The 17,988-nt window shown below is 41.4% G+C and overlaps 1 protein-coding gene across 5 annotated transcripts in view; it reads left to right on the forward strand.

Moving 5' to 3' along the window:
• The window catches only part of GBE1 (1,4-alpha-glucan branching enzyme 1), a 309,698-nt gene that overhangs the window by 87,927 nt on the left and 203,783 nt on the right, over positions 1-17,988 (forward strand). For all 5 annotated transcript variants that reach the window (XM_073617016.1, XM_073617018.1, XM_073617015.1 and 2 more), the window contains one exon: positions 5,599-5,714. In XM_073617016.1, the coding sequence (XP_073473117.1) occupies positions 5,599-5,714 (116 nt within the window). The remainder of the gene's footprint in view (positions 1-5,598; positions 5,715-17,988) is intronic.

The following is a 17,988-nucleotide window of genomic DNA, read 5'->3' on the forward strand; positions in this document are numbered from 1 at the left end:
TATCTATCTATCTATCTATTAAAATCTTTCTCTTTCTATATACATATACATACATATATGCATACACAGTATATAATATATATATATATATATATATATATATATATATATATATATATATATAGATATAGATAGATAGATATAGATATATATATATATTTTATATATCTATATCTATATATAGATATATATATATATATATATATATATATATATATATATATATATATATATATATATATATATATCTATATATAGATAGAGAGAGAGAGAGATTTTATTTGTGTATAAAGTGACCAGACAGAAAAAAAATCCTAAATCAAATACATATTTGGTGTTTCTGCCCTTTGGCTTCAAACCAGCATCAATTCTTACACTTGCACAAAGTTGGGGATTTTGTAGGATTAGCCTAGGTTCACACTGAACTGCGGGAATGAAGCCATGCAAGTTCAGCTGAACTTGCACGATTTCACTCCCACATGTCAGTCCCGATTTCGGGCCATGATTTCAGAGACATCTCTGCACAGATATCGCAGCCCGAAATCGCAAAAAGTAGTACAGAAACGACTTTTTGAAATCGGTGTGCCGCAAATGCAGCGTCGCACTGATTGTAACGGTGCCATTGCCGCCGATTTGACATGTCAAATCGCATGACAAAATCGTACCAATGTGAACCAGCGCTTAGAGTCAGTTGTATGATTAACCAATTATACCATGTAGTAGCTAATGATCATCAATTCCATATGTAGGTTGAAACACAGTCATTAACTGAAAGAGAAACAAATGTGTAGGAGTCTTAAAACTGGTTTGGGAATGGCCAAACTCTGCTACTAAGGTGAGGTTGTGGAAGACAGTTTCATGTCACAGGCCATACACCATGGCAAGACTGAGCACAGTAACAAGATAGTAGTTATACTGCAGCAGCAAGGTCTCTCCCAAGCAAACATTTCAAAGCAGACTGGGATTTCAAGATGTGCTGTTCAAGCATTTTGAAGAAACACAAAGAAACAGACAATGTTGAGGACCATAGACACAAAGAAAGGACCGTAGTTGGCCAAAGAAACAATGCAGCAGATGAAAGACACAAGACACATCATGCTTACTTCCCTTTTGACATTGGAAGATGTCCAGCAGTGCTATCAGCACAGAACTGGCAAAAACCAATGGGACCCAGGTACTACCATCTACTGTCCAGAGAAGTCTGGCCAGAAGTGGTCTTCATGGAAGAATTGCAGCAAAAAAGCAATGCCTCCAATGTGGAAACAAGGCTATGCGGCTCAGCTATGCATGAAAACATAGGAACTGGGGTGCAGAAAATGGCAGCAGGTGCTCTGGACTGATAAGTGAAAAATCTGAAATAGTTGGCTGTAGCAGGAGGCAGTTTGTTCATCAAGGGCTGGAAAGCGATATAATGAGTGTCTGCAGGCAACAGTGAAGCATTGTGGAGGTTTTCTGCAAGTTTGGGGCTGCATTTCTGCAAATGGAGTTTGTGATTTGGTCAGGATCGATGGTGTCCTCAATGCTGAGAAATACACTAGTACCTTGGATTATGAACATAATTCGTTCCAGAAGCATGCTTGTAATCCAAAGTACTCGGTATATCAAAATGAGTTTCCTCATCGGAATCAATGGAAACTCAGATATTTAGTTCCAGTGTCACTACTAGTGTATGCAGTACCGCATGTGGCCAGCAGTGGGTGGCGCTGGAGACACTCAGAAACACTCGGAGATGCCCGGAAACAGAATGTTTCCATGTTTCCGAGTGTCTTTTGAGCGGCTCCGAGCGTCATCGGTGCCCCCGCACCTCTGACCACATGCGGTACTGCACACCCCAGAGGCTTGAATCCTGCTTGTCTTGCGAGACAAGGCTCACAAATCGAGTCAGGATTTAAAAAAAAAAAACAGCTCGTATTGCAAAACGCTCGTAAAACGCGTTTCTTGCAATCCAGGGTTTTACTGTACAGGCAGATACTTATCCATCATGCCATACCATCAGAGAGATGTTTGATTGGCCCCAACTGTATTCTGCAGCAGGACAATGACCCCAAACATACAGCCAATGTCATTAAGCACTATCTTCAGTGTAAAGAAGAACAAGGAGTCCTGGAAGTGATGGTTTGGCCCCCATAGAGCCCTGATCTCAACATCATCAAGTCTGTCTGGGATTACTTGAACAGACAGATGGATTTGCGGCCACCTACATCCACAGAAGATCTGTAATTTGTTCTCCAAGATGTTTAGAACAACCTACCTGCTGAGTTCCTTTTAAAAACTGTGTGCAAGGATACCAAGAAGAATTGATGCCTGTTTTGAAAGCAAAGGGCGGTCACACCAAATATTGATTTGAATTTGGATTTCTCTTCTGTTCATTTTATTTTCTGCTTTGTTAATTGATAAAAAATAAACTATTAAAACATCTTTTTCTGAAAGCATCCTTAATTTACGGCATTTTTCACACCTGCCTAAAACTTTTGCACAGTTGCGTGTGTATATCATATATGCCGTGCATTCGGAAAGTATTCACAGCGCTGCATTTTTCCCACATTTTTGTTATGTTACAGCCTTATTCCAAAATGGATCAAATTAATTAATTTCCTCAAAATTCTACAAACAATACCCTATAATGACAACGTGAAAGAAGTTTGTTTGAAATCTTTGCAAATTTATTAAAAATTAAAAACAAAAAAAAAATCACATGTACATAAGTATTCACAGCCTTTATTCACATCCTTTGCCATAACACTCCAAATTGAGCTCAGGTGCATCCTGTTTCCACTGATCATCCTTGAGATGTTTCTACAACTTGATTGGAGTTCACCTGTGGTAAATTCAGTTGATTGGACATTTTGGAAAGGCACACACCTACCTATATAAGGTCCCACATCTAACAGTGCATGTCAGAGCACAAACCAAACCATGAAGTCCAAGGCATTGTCTGTAGATCTCCCAGACAGGATTGTATAAAGGCACATATCTGGGGAAGGGTACAGAAAATTTTCTGCAGCATAGAAGGTCCCAATGAGCACAGTGGCCTCCATCCGTAAATGGAAGAAGTTTGGTACCACCTGGACTCTTCCTAGAGTGGGGCGTCCGGGCAAACTGAGCGATCGGGGGAGAGGGGCCTTAGTCAGGGAGGTGACCAAGAACCCCATGGTCACTCTGACAGCGCTCCAGTGTTTCTTTGTGGAGAGAGGAGAACCTTCCAGAAGAACAACCATCTCTGCAGCACTCCACCAGTCAGGTCTGTATGGCCAGATGGAAGCCACTCCTCAGTAACAGACACATGACAGCCCACCTGGAGTTTGCCAAAAGGCTCGTTTGCCCACGAGAAACAAAATTCTCTGGTCTGATGAAACAAAGATTGAACTCATTGGCCTGAATACCAAGCATCATGTATGGAAGAAACTAGGCATCATTACTTATCACCTGGCCAACATCCCTACAGTGAAGCAAAGGTGGTGGCAGCAGCACCATGCTGTGGGGATGTTTTTCAGCGGCAGGAATTGGGAGACTAGTCAGGATCGAGGGAAAGATGAATGCAGCAATATACATAGACATCCTTAATGAAAACCTGCTCCAGAGTGCGCTAGATGTCAGACTGGGGCAAAGGTTCATCTTCCAACAGGACAACAACCCTAAGCACACAGCCAAGATAACAAAGCAGTGGCTACAGGACAACTCTGTGAATGTCTTTGAGTGGCCGAGATTTGAACCCGATTGAACATCTCTGGAGAGATTTGAAAATAGCTGTGCACTGATGATCCCCATCCAACCTGATGGGGCTTGAGAGGTCCTGCAAAGAATGTGAGAAACTGCCCAAAAATAGGTGTGCCAAGCTTGTAGCATCATACTCAAAAAGACTTGAGGCTGTAATTTGTCCCAAAGGTGGTTCAACAAAGCAAAGGCTGTTAATACATGGGATTTTATGCATTTTTATTTTTAAAATTTGCAAATATTTCAAACAAATAAATGGATGAATTTTATCCATTTTGGAATAAGGCTCCCCAACACTTATCAACAATCTGTAATACCTTGTGGTAGATAGATTGATTAACATTTAGATTGTAATTTGCAAATTCATCTGTAACATGATCTTGCTAATGTTGTGCCAATCATGGGACCTCCGATGAATGGGAACATATCAGTCCAGGTTTGCTAATTCTTTGCTAAGTTTTTAAATCCGACCTTGCACCCAAATGCAAAGTCTGCCTAATACATATTGACCCACTCTCCCATGGCATATTGCCACATTTAAAAAAGCAAACACCTGTGAAGAAAAGTTAAAAAAAACAAAAAAACACTTGCCTCGCTGGCTGTATCCACACGGAGTGGGTGAGGTTTTGGTTTTTCTGGATGTATTCTGGGAAAGAGGAGTAGCCCAAATCTCACAAGAAGGCACTAATGTGTAGGATAACTCAACTCTGTATAAGCCAAATTCAACCATGTGGGTACAGAAGCCTCTTTTACTGAGAGCAATTTGGTGTCCACTTTCTAATAAGTGGACCTTTTGTTTGAGTTTAAGGTCTGCCTTAACATTTGAACAGTGTTGGACAAATCCCGATCACCTTATTGGATAGTGCAACACACTGCACCATGTGCACTGCTGGGAAGCGGGGCTAGATTTCAGCTGCATTGTGTTGGATTTTTCTGTAATATTATTACAGCATTTTCCTATAACATTCAAGAATCCTGGAGGGGAAGCCCTGGAACGCAATAACAAATCTGATGGGTTCAAACCTGTTTTACTCACAAACAAAAAAAAAGTTTTGGCTTGCCATAAACTCAAAATCTCAGGAATAAGCAACAACTGCATATTTGTACTAGAGCAATGGCACAGAAAGCTCTGAAACCAGTATGACAACAGGGCAAGTAGCTTCTTCAAAAGTAGAGGTCATCCGTGGCTGTGTCTGTTCCCCAAGGTTTTGTTTGTTAATCTGCATAGTCTCTGTAGGTGATTGTTTTATGGTGGTTATACACGCTTTGATAAATCATCAATTTCTTTTCCAGTCATTCTTTTTCAATAGAAATAATCGGTCTATAGTTGACAACCCATTTGATCAATACCCCACACACGAGGAAGTGGATTTTGATAGATATTTGGAAGATATGATCTTGGTTATCAGTCACATCTGTTTCCATCATGCAATCTTATAATCTGATTGATCAAAATACAATCGCATTCATGAATATCGGCGCTGGCAATGCAAAATGATTGATAATTTTCCACCCTGGCAAATCAACCTAGTTTGTCCAAATCTAATCTAAATTGATCGGAAAGGGACGTTGTGGCTTTTCATTTGTTTGCCAATTGGATCTTTTTGATTGAATCTCACATTTGGATAATAAAAAAAAATGCGTAAATGGGCCGCCATTACTATGACTTACTGATGTCCTCATAAGCCAGTATGAACATGCTGGCTTGCAAACAAGTCTGCGTTTATTAATTGTGGGGCAAAAGTACTCTTTCATTTTAATAAGAGGTTGATATCTTAGAGGATTTTACCCAAATTACAACAGATATTACCCATGTGATGTTGATAAGTCTACCACAGATGAATCTGAGCTTTTTAATTGATTAATTGATTGTTTACATTCTAGATGGCTGGAACCCCTTTTCACATCCATATAGAAAGTTGGATTTTGGGAAATGGGAATTACACATTCCTCCAAATGAAGATAAATCCCCACCCATACACCATGGATCAAAGATAAAGGTAGGTTGAATAAAAAAATTATTTGTGTTTATTGCAGACTCAAGTTAAAGCCTCATCAATTAGGCAAGCCATTGTGCTGTTTGAAAAACTTGAATCTCTGAGTTGTTTGGATGAATGAAAACCCGCACTCCAGTACATGCTCATCCAGGCACTTTTATCCAATCGTCAACAGTACAGCTGCACCCATAATGTCCCCACCCAGGAACCACCACCCTCCCTAGTGCATTTCTCCACGAATGGCCTGATCAAAGGGTGAAGGACGGAATCTCTGAGTTGTTAGAAATGTGAACGCATGTGTATCAAACCAAAATAAAGGGAAATTCTACCTGACTATATATCAAAATGTTGAAAATAAATCCTAAGTTTGTGCACAGAGCTCTTTTCTATTAATATGTTCTTTAATCATTTTTACTATGCATTTTTGCATTTAATTTCTATGTGATTCTTGATATTTAGTTAGTGGATTCTCCAATCACTGCAGCTGTTGATGAAAGGAAGTGTCATTTATTTCTTGTGGATTTTTCTAGCTCAAGATAATAGGCATGCATTGCACCTGCATCCCATATTGCCTAACCCTTAGCAATTTCTCATCAGGCTACACTTAAAAGTCCCTATTTGCCTAACACTTCATACAATACAGGCACATGATGTCAGGTTATTTTGCCAGACTGTTTTATATATATATATATATATATATATATATATATATATATAATAATGTTATAGCTTGTCACATTGTCAAAGAACCGTTCAAAATGCGTGCACTGTTTATCTGTTTCACAGTGACTTTTGGCCATGAACAGAACTAACCTTGATGAGGAGGAAAGAGGGGAGTGTGTAGTTGATGTGCTTCTTCAGGCAGTTTGGGCATCCTCTTATCATTGGAAAAATTATATTGATCGGGCAAGGTTTTCTAACTGTTGTGATCACATTTTCCATAAAGATCTGTTGGCCGGGAATGTCTAAAGCTGCCTGTAGATTTGAGTTCATCCACCAGTTGAAGGGGGCCAAGATCCTATTTCTGTAATCACCTTTATTTCTTTATCGTTATTTCCTTTATCCTTTATAATATGTCTTTATTGAAAGTGTAAAAAAAAGTTATAAAGGACAAATAAGCATACATATGCATGTAACGTGAGAGATGAGAAAAATTGTTAACAATTACAAAAAGCATGCTGTAATCTAACATCTCAAGTGCAACTAAACAAATGATCAACCATTAAATACAGTACGATAGTACAGATTCATCTCCATAAATGTAGGATGGAAAGAAGGAAGTAGACCAAGGAGAATGAGAGGAAGAGGAGGGAAGGAGGGGAGAAGTGCTGGGGTGGGTAGAGGGAAGGGGGAAATGTTCTTCCAGTCTTCAAGAATTCATCAAGGATAGGTGCAACTGCCTGGGATCACAACATTCAGCGATCAATTGTTGTTTACATTCTTTGATAGTACATTTAGGGTACGTCCACCATAGAGACCAGAGGTGGGAACATTTATTGTGTGTTAGAAACATAGATGCAAACGTCTTTTCCATTTCACTTCGGGAATTTAGGATAAGTAAGCTTTGTGTAAATTCTGGTGGAGTCGGCGACTTCCACTTCCTAGCGATATTGAGTTTAGCTGTCAGTAGTAAATGGATGAGAACTGTTTTGATCTGAAAGGAGTACTGGTCTATCTCATGGTGTAATAGGGCAAGTGCCAGGTAAGGCGGAGTAGGGGGACCCAGTAATCTCAGAGAAGATTTTTTTATTATTATTTGCCAAATGCAAAATGATTTACCCAAAGTGTTTTCTCTTATTTGGGACTTACCACCTATTTAGTTATGGTACTTTGTAACTACTGAAAATGCTGCATGCAGGGATACCAAATGTTCTATCAAGTGTTGTTATACAAAGGACACTGGGGGTTGATTTACTAAAGGCAAATAGGCTGTACACTTACAAATGCAGTTGTTCTAGAGCGGAGGTCTCCAAAGTTCAGCCCGCGGGCCATACCCAGCCCGCTAGGATATTTTTCCAGCCCATGGCTAGAGTCCTCAGACTCACTGAAGGGACCGTCTCTGTCGGATACCGTAGCCAGTACTGCATTTTCATCCCTGGCAGCATGCAGTGCAGGTCCCACAACCCCTCCTGGCATGTTGCTTGCCAGGACCGCCGCTGTCCCAGGAACTAATGAAGTGCCTCAGTGCAGAGATGTTGTCAGCTCCTGCCTCATTGTTAACAAGTGTCCTTTAGCGATGTTGTTTCACGCACCGTGAGCTTGTGTAATAACTGCAGGGTGGGAGCCAGGAGGTACAGCAGTTCTGCACAGCCAGTGCAATCACTGTCTGAGGAACACTGTACAGCAGTAAAGCACACATGCAAGGGGGAGCTGTGAGATGGTTGCAAATTACAAATGTGCGGGGGTAGGGAGGAATAATTGGCTCTGATGGGGACACAAATATGTGGAGGGGGAAGTCTATGATGGGGACACAAATATGTTTGTGTGTGGAGGGGGGGGGCAGATATGCAAGTGGGGAGTGGGCTCTCATGGGGACACAAATGTGCAGGGGGTTTCTGATGGAGACACAAATGTGCAGGGAGTCTCTGATAGGTGATGGGGACACAAATGTGTGTGGGGGCTCTAATGGGGAGATCAATGTGTGGGGATACTTCTACTGAGAAAGTCCTGATGAGTGAGGGGGACACAAATGTACCGGGAAATGGGGACATGGATGGATGGGGAGACTCTGATGGGGACACAAATGGGTGGGGAGACTTTGATAGGGACAGAAATGTAAGACCCCATACACACTGGAAGTTTAGCCCTAAGAGCCCTTGCACACTGGGGCGGTTTGCAGGCGCTATTGCGCTAATAATAGCGCCTGCAAACCGCCCCGAAAATGCCATTACTTTCATTCCAGTGTGCAAGCCCCGAGGGCTTGCACACTGGAGCGATGCGCTGGCAGGATGGTAAAAAAAGTCCTGCTAGCAGCATCTTCGGAGCGGTGTGTATACCGCTCCTTTACCGCTCCTGCCCATTGAAATCAATGGGACGGCGCGGCTATACCGCCGGCAAAGCGCCTCTGCAGAGGCGCTTTGCGGTGGTATTTAACCCTTTCTCGTCCGCTAGCGGGGGGTAAAACCGCCCCGCTAGCGGCCGCATACCGACGGTAAAACGCCGCTAATAATAGCGGCGTTTTACCGCCGACGCCGCCCCCCGCCCCAGTGTGCAAGGGCTCTAATGCTAGAATGCTCTAGCATTTAGGTATGTGTGTGTGGGGGGGGGGGGGGATACAGGAGCAACATCCAGTCCCATTATCAGCAGCCTGTCAAATTATATTCTATTCAACTGCTGAGGATTTATTTATAAATATTTTTTTCGGCCCATGAATATGTGTAAAATGTACAATGTGACCCTAGAAGTGAAAAGTTTGGAGAACCCTGCTCTAGAGTTTAGTAAATTAAATATACCTTCACTTTATAAAGGAGATCCAATCACATGCAAGGGAAATAAAATAAAAAAAAATGCATTGTCGCTTGCTCGTGATTGGATGATGGAAGTCAGCAGAGCTTCTCCTCATTTGCTAAGCTCTTGAGCAAGTGCACTTGCAGAGTGCAACTGTACTTGGAAAGTGCACAACCTATTTGCCTTTAGTAAATCCACCCGTAAAGGTCACAAATCATGTTCTTTCTTTCAGGTTTTTTTCTTCTGCTCAGAGAACAGAAAGTATGCATTTTAGAAGGAGGAAGGGGAGGAGAGATACCAAAACATTAGCTATTATAGTTCTTTTCAATAGTGTTAACCATTTTTTGTTGTTTTAGGATTTTTTTGCTGCTTTTACCTTGTGGGTTTTATTCTGCATCATTTCAAGTCCCAAGCAAATTACAGTTGCTGAAAACTACCTTGATTAGTCGAACTCTTTGGAAAGTGTGCACAGCTGATTTTTGGAGCTAGAATTGCATTTCAGTGTAATGACTTGCTTGCCCTGCAGGAAGGAAATTAGTTATCTCAACTATTTTACATTTGCTTTAGAAATCAATGTGCAAATACAAGCTTGCCAAAAAGCTGTATTATAACCCGGCAAAGTGATCTGCATTGGTGTTCTCCTGATGTGCACAGTATAATAATATTGATGCAAAGATACTCCATGTTTTATTATGATATTTAGTGTTTTAAGCACTTGGATATGGCATTTAACTTTAGTTTTATAGAAAAAAAAAGCAAGAGCTCTTATTTATAAATGTAATAATGTATAGCATTCTATCAGAATCCACCTTGTAATGTTCTGGCTGTAGCAGAGTGCATTGCTTTGGTGCTGTACATTAGAATATGATTGCCTTATCGAATCCGCCCACTGTGGCATCTTCTGACACTTGCAGATTCCAAAGTGATTTGGATCCTTTCTCCTACAGCAGGTTATGAACGTTACACAATAGCTGAGGCATGTGCACAATATTACATCTATTTTTTCTTCTGCACATTGTCATAGGGGTTTATTTACTTAAGCTGGGGGGTGCAAAATCAGGCTCACTTCTGCATAGAAACCAATCCCCTGCTAACCTCAGCTTGTTCAATTAAGCTTTGGCAATAAAACCTGGAAGCTGATTAGTTTCCATACAGAAGTGAGCCTTATTTTGCACTCTCCAGCTTTAGCAAATTAACCCCATAGGGACGAATGTATGAAATGTGCTGAAGAGAACGCTAACATTAGTTTCAGAAATGAGGAATCCAAACCAAGTATTATATACAGGGTAGGCACACTTATGTCTTATTTATTTACTTTTTGTGGCATATATACTTCCTTAACATTGTCTTTTGTATAGAAGTAACCAAATTAATTTTGAAAACTTTTCCTCGGCGGTAAATCTCCCCCAGTGATTATGGGATAATATGTTGGGTGTTAGACCATATCCCAGAAGCAATTTTAAAGAATAGAAGCAAAAATTTCATTTTTTCTTGTCCTTTAAGGGACATCGTATGCCTTTTACCTTCAGATTATACTGCCCCCTACAAGAGGATTGGACACAGAAAATTGTAGGCCATCTTAGGAAAACCCCCCCAACTACCAGCATGCCTCAGTCCTTAGCTAGTATCCTTGAAGGATAGACATCTTCTCTTCAGCTCTGCTCTGTGGAAAGCCTTTTTTTCTTCACTTGGATTTTCTCAATTGGATGAATTCTTTCCTTCCTTCAGCAGGGTCTAGACCTGTTTGACTTTCTGCACTTTTAAAGGCCAGGTTTCTGCTCTTCTATCTTGTTTCAGGGAGTTTGGCGTGTAGTTCCCCTGTTCATTTCCCCTGTGACTCTGTGGAATCTGAATCTGGTCCTCTCTGTCTTCAAAAACTGTTATTCGAAAGCCTTATAGTCATTCCTATCTCTACGGTTAACCCACGGTGGTTATTTCTAGTAGTCTACATTTTCAAGGCAAATTTTTGAACTGGCTGCTCTATCCTGCAAAGAAACATTTCTGATTTTGTATTGAGGTTTGGGACTTGCTTCTTGCGTAAGATAGTTTCTGCCATTGACCTCAACCTGGACATTGTTTTTCCATCCCTCTGTCAGACTCCAGTTCACCACAAGGAAATTTACATTAATTGTCTGCATGTGGTGTGAGCTGTTTTTTTTTTTTTTTTTTTTTTTTTTCAACCATTGCTTCCTTTAGAAACACTGAACCATTTTTGTAATCCTGGATTAACCCTGTATGGGTGAGCTGACTTCACGTTCCACTGTCTCCTAGTGGCTTAGATAAACCATCATTCAACCTTATGGCCTCAAAGACTGGGGTACCACAACCAATGTGCTGTCAAGGTGCACTCTGAATCTGTGGTAATTTTTGGGCTTTTTGGCATCCAGCAAACATTTACCCAATTTGCAAGGCTGCCAGCTGTTTTTCTTTATCGTACATCATGGGACACAGAGCAACCATAATAATGACTATATGGGTTATACGCCACCTACTGGTGGATGGACACTGGCAGATAGTCAAACAGGAAGTCCACCCCTATATAACCCCTCCTACACAGGAAGCACCTCAGTTTTTCACCAGTGTCTGTAAGGTGGAGTGATTACTGATGTGATACATGTTCTCTTGGAGCATACTTGGAGGCCTGGACGGTTCTATTTAGAATCATGGACTTCAATGGGATCCATTCGAAAAAGCTGTCAGCCAAAATGGATGGTACCTGAGCCATTGGAAGGAGAGAAGATTCCTCAAGGTTTGCCTGTAATGCAGCCTTATGGCGCTTGACCGTGCGTAATGGAATCCTGTGCAGTTTTTGTTCTGACCAAGGTGCTTTCCTGCAGAGTGCTATACGGGTCTCCAGGGGAGTGGACCCCACATTAAGGGGGACCCAGTCTCTGAAGGCCTTTTATGACAAAGCTCGCCATGATGGGTGAAGATCGGACTCCTGTTATATTCAGAGTCCTGGAGCAGGAATATTAAGTCGGCCGCTATACAACCCCGTAGGTATGTACGTATGCAGGTACCCAGGTATGCAAACATGGAGGTATACAAGTATTTTTGCCATTCATGTATCTATGTATGCAGCTCAAGGCAATAAGCACATATGTATGTATCCCAAGGCAAATAAGCACATATGTATTTATCCCAAGGGAACTAAGCACATATGTATACAGTTCAAACTAAGCATATACGTATTCAGTATAAATGAAAACATGCCAGCATGTGTTTAATCACTTCAGATAAAACACATGCTGGCATGTTTTCATTTATACTGAATACGTATATGCTTAGTTTGAACTGTATACATATGTGCTTAGTTCCCTTGGGATAAATACATATGTGCTTATTTGCCTTGGGATACATACATATGTGCTTATTGCCGTGAACTGCATACATAGATACATGAATGGCAAAAATACTTATATACCTCCATGTTTGCATACCTGGGTACCTGCATACGTACATACCTACGGGGTTGTATAGCGGTAGACCAAAATTGTCTGGGCCTGCATCCTCGTGAAACTGCGTATTAGTTTGTCTAATACAGTCACTCCTAAGTGAGGGAGGCATCTGAGTTTGCTCTGTTTGAGAGTATCTCAGACCACAAGGTTTTAGAGCAGTCTCTGAGGTGGTTCGCTCCTTCCTTAGTCGGGTCAGTCTTGGCCTTGCGTTTTGGTCTTGGAGCAAAAGTTATGGGCTCATTATTGTAAACAATTAAATGGTAGCAGCTTCAAAACTGAATAAGGGCATGAGGTCTATCTTAAGATCTCAATCCGCTGGGCATCCTCCTTTTTCAGTTAGGCTTGATCTGTTCAGTGATAAACCTCTTTGCAAGAGGTAGATTGTGGGGCCCATAATCATCAGGAAACACACAACTTCATGTGCCAGGTTGTTTCCAGCCTTATCAAAGATTTCTGTAGTTGCAGGGGAAAGTCGTCTTTTTTCTTTTTTGTGACCATCCTTCGGGCTGGTCACAGCTTCTGAGGTTCACAAAGCTCCTGGCACAAGCACATTCCTTATGTACAGTCCTACTCCAGGTCTTGGTAGAGGATCATTCTCTCGGTCTGGAACTTGAAAATCCAGGCATTGGATTGCCGAAGGGCTCTGTTCCCAGGGTGTTGCACAGCTAAAGATTGGTGATTGATGGTTCGGAATCTAGAAAGGTTGAATTCTTCCTTTCAGGTATTGGAAGATAATAACCACTAATGCCAGTTTCTCCATTTGGTTTGAGTTTGGCTATAGTTCAGTGGACTTCACAGAAGAGTATACTACCCAATAAATATCTTGGAGCTTTTGGCCAGTACGCCTTGCTCTGGATTATGGTACAAACCAGTTGTAGGTTCTATCCGGAAAAGCCTCTGCAGGGGCATATATATAAACCACCAGGGCGGCACCAGGAGTCATGCGGCTCAGGAACGTGAACCACATTCTGTCTGGGACAGCACAAGTGCTGTCTCTATTGTCAGTGCATATTCCAGGTATAGGATAGTGGCAGGGGGAACTCTGAAGGTGAATCTACTAGATGAAGTTCTACAACAAGTTGGGACAGGTTGTGTCTGCGACGAGGGTACCACTGGCAATAGGGATAGATGCACTGGTAACACCTTAGGGACCAGTTCTCCCTTATTTGACGCTTTCCCTCTGTTTCGACTGCCACATCTTTTGCAAAGAATCCGGAAGGGGGTAACACTGATACAGTAATAATGTTAGCTGAATTTAGCCCAGGAGGGTTTGGTACACTGTCATAACAAGTCTTACGGGGGTCGCTCCTCTTTCTTTCTTCAGTCGGTAGGGGAAAGGAGATTGGCCTTAAGTACCGTTAAGGGTCAGGGTTTGTCCCTATACATTTTTTTCCAGGGGCTGTTGTTTCTCACTCCTTGATTTATACTTCATACAGAGTGTAACATAGACAGTCTTGCCTGTCAAGCCATTCTTGTGTCCTTGGGACTTGAATTTGTTCTTGACTGTCCTTGCAGAGGCCACTTTTTGAACCAATCAAGAGATTCTGTTAGTCATCTTGAAAGGTGGCTCCTTTGGTTGCTATCACTTCACTAAGTGGAGTGTAAGAGTTGGCGGCTCTTTCATGCAAAGAGTAGTTTTTGGTCTTGCATCATATGAAGGTGATGTTGTGTCCTCATCCAGTTTTTGCCTAGAATGGTGTCTGGTTTTCACTTGAATCAAGACAATATCTTGCCTTCTTTTCTGATCCTCAATTGGCAGGAGTTGGATCACTGCATACTCTGGAGGTAGTTCTGGTGGTCAGAATTACTTGATTTGTCGGTACAGGTCAGGAATCCTGGCTTGTGCTGCCAGCAGAGCCCAGGATGAGCAGGAGGCATTCAAGTTAACTATTTTCATTGGATTTGCCAGTTAATTATTCTATGTGTCCGTGATGTATGATAAAGAAAATAGGATTTTTCTGTCATACTTACCTGTAAAATCCTTTTCTTGGAGTACATCACGGGACACAGAGGTCCCTTCCATCTTTTTTGGGATATTCATTGCTTTGCTACAAAACTGAGGTTCTTCCTGTTTGACTATCTGCCAGTGTTCATCCACCAGTAGGTGGCATATAACCCATGTAGTCATTATTATGGTTGCTCTGTGTCCCATGATATACTCCAAGAAAAGGATTTTACAGGTAAGTTTGACGAAAAGATCCTATTTTTTGCTAACATGTTTTTTAAGTTCTACAAAATGGACTTCTGATGCCAGCTTTGGACTAAAGGTTCTTCAGGGACTCTCTAGAGTCAAATACAAGCTTCTCACATGCCCAAAACTACAAGGCGGCACAGGCTTACCGGATTATGAGCTCTACTACAAAGCCACTATAGTGGCCTGCACCTTAGAATGGTTCCCACGACCCTTCCAAAAAGCTTCAGTGATGGTTGAGCAGGACTTATCCCCTGTTGATCTACAGGATCTCCTGTGGGGTTACAGGGGCAGCTTCTCAGGTCTATCATGCTCCTCACCTCTGACCTTAGCTGTCCTTGTGCTCTGGTATAGGAGAGGACTATGCGAGATTCTCTCTTCCGATCCATCCCCCTTATCATCCCTATTTGAACAACCCCGCTTTCCCACAGGGCATAGGGGCACATATCTTCATGTCTGGTGGGAGTGTGATCGGAATCGACCCTTCTGGAAACAGGTATTTCAGGTATATGATATATGATGAGTCTCTGAAATTGACCCCTGAGATAGCCCTTCTTTCCATATTACCAGGATCAACAACATCCCAAAAACGGTGCTTATTGCGTTTTTTTTTTATCGGCGGCCCGTCAACTCATCCCCCTTTTTTGGAAAACGACCATTACCCCACCGCTATCTCTCTGGGTCTCCACGACGAATGACATCATGCGAATGGAGGAGATGTTGGCTATAGACAATAACACATACGAAAAATATAACATTTTGAGGTCTGCCTGGCGGCGCTTCGCCTCCTTAGACACCCTGGCTGAAATGCTTCCTGTATCTCAGAGCATAGCTCCCCCCCCACCTTGATTCCTACCCAAAATCAGAGGATGAACTTCACCTATTAAGTTGATGTCCTTCTCTTCCAGTCTCTTGCAGCAGATCCCCTTCCCACCCTTCTTCTCTCTCACTCCTTTCTTTCTTCCTCTTTCCTTCCTCCTCAAACTTCTTTACTGTATTGACATAAAGTGCTTATATGACTATATACGAAATCTTGGGCGCAAGCATTGCTGTGGACGATAGCCATTTTGCTTGCTAGTTGCTGCTTTATTGTAAACAATATGTCAATTATATATTTGAATGCCCTGCTTTTCCTATCAATAGAAATATATTCAACCCTAAAGGTTCTTCAGGCTGACTGGCAGTACCCAGTCCTCTGTTGTTTTTATTGTTGAGCCTGTTGGCGTTTGTTGCTGTTGTTGTATTACTTTTGGACGTCACAAATGTAAAAGATGTCCCTTTTTAATGGATGAGAAAGAAAATAGGATTTGTGTATTCTCAATAAAAATATTTTCTTGGAGTCTATTATTATTATATTATTCTTATACAGGAATTATATAGCGCCAACAGTATGCACAATGCTTTACAATTACCATACAATTCAATACAAGAGGAATCAGAGGGCCCTGCTGGATAGAGCACTGTTTAATTAAGCAAATTACCCTGATAAGCCTCAGATGGAACCAACTATTACTTCACTCCTGCTTAAAATGGAGCTCCAGGCAAACCAGTAAATACATAGCTGATAATTGCTTAAAATTTCACCTATCCAATCACACAAAGCCACTTAGGGGACTAGCTAAATACAGTGCTTCCATAAAATACATTAATATGCAAAAACATGAGCTTGCCTCTCAAAAAAATTTACAAATTTTAGTGCACACACAACGCTAACAACCATGGTCAGTGTAATACAATTTTCCAGTGATTTGCTGTCATAAATAGGCAAACATTCCCTGTAACAAAATTTTACTTTATATTTAGACAAACATATCATTAAACAGTTTAATGTTTAATGTGCCAAGGGGCACACCCCCATAGAGCACTGTATATATAGTACATTATGCAGCATATTGGAATAATGACATCAGAGGTGGTACTTTGTAATGTAAATGTCTCCAGTACATTCATTCAGTGGTATATTTAACAGTTAAGAAGTACATACTGACAAACACACTATGGAATGCCATTATACATATGGAGTACCCTTGTGTTTTCAACATTGTCCAGTACAAGTCAGCATATACAGTTCGATCAGGGATTAAAATTGGTCTGGCCAGTTAAAAAAGTACTTTCCATGCAAGACTGTGGGTAATCTAGAAATCAGTATCTGCCAAAAATTCAGCTCAAATAATTCAAGGAAATACAAACCGCGATCCTCGCAGCAAATTTCTGAGGAAGTGAGCTTAAAAAAGGTGACCAGCAAAGCGCTGTGTAAAGGCATGGAGGAGTCTAGGAAACCCACTATGATCTAAAAAATGAATCTAGGTGCATACATCTGTCCCCAGCCTGCTAGAGAGTACAAGCAATTATATTAATATAATTATAAATACTATTTGCTTGCATCCTAAAAAGTCAGATTCCTCCAACTTTTCTCGATTTGGCAGGACTATCCTGGGGTTTCTGCAAAATCTTTGGGTCCTGCGGATACAGATACAGTTTTATTAATCTCATGCATCGGTCTGTATTTCCTATACGTGGTTTGGCTTTAACTACTTCAAACAGCAGAGGAGCAACGTGAAAAACAGGTGATGAAGGGCACCTTCACCTTAAAAAAGAATGTAAAGGGATGTCATTTTTCATCAATGTAGCAAAAAAAGATTTATAGACCAATACTGTATTGTATTATATTTGTTCTGCTTCTTTATGTGAACACTGCTCAGCAATATCTTTTCTCAGCGGCCAAGCAAGTGTATTAAAAAGATGTAAGAGCTCATGTAGCCTAGGACAAGATTTTGTCAGTTCAGCCTTTTATGTGTTGCTTTAAATATCATCTCAGAACTTTACCTGAGATTGTTTTCCCCCCAAATATTCTGTTTCTGTTAAAATAGAATTTTCATATTTTTTAAGACCATGTTACAGGACAACTTCACCTTCAGAGAAGTTGACCTAAGTAAAAAATGTTTAAGTAAACACGCGCTTCACAGAGTGCAGCCTCCCGGTGCCTTCTCTCCCACCGCTGTCTTCTCCAACGCCCTTTCTCCCACCGCCGTTATCTTCCTCGCCGCCGGTTACCCGCTAAAGAAATTAAAAAGCTGCTGTTCTTCTGTTGCCGTCTTCCTCCATTGTGTTGTCGTCCGCTGTCTGGCATCTGTTATATAGGGGCGGGCTCTCCAGGTGACATCATCGAATAGCCACGCCC

This window comes from Aquarana catesbeiana, linkage group LG02, assembly GCF_042186555.1.
Source record: "Aquarana catesbeiana isolate 2022-GZ linkage group LG02, ASM4218655v1, whole genome shotgun sequence".
NCBI lineage: Eukaryota > Metazoa > Chordata > Amphibia > Anura > Ranidae > Aquarana > Aquarana catesbeiana.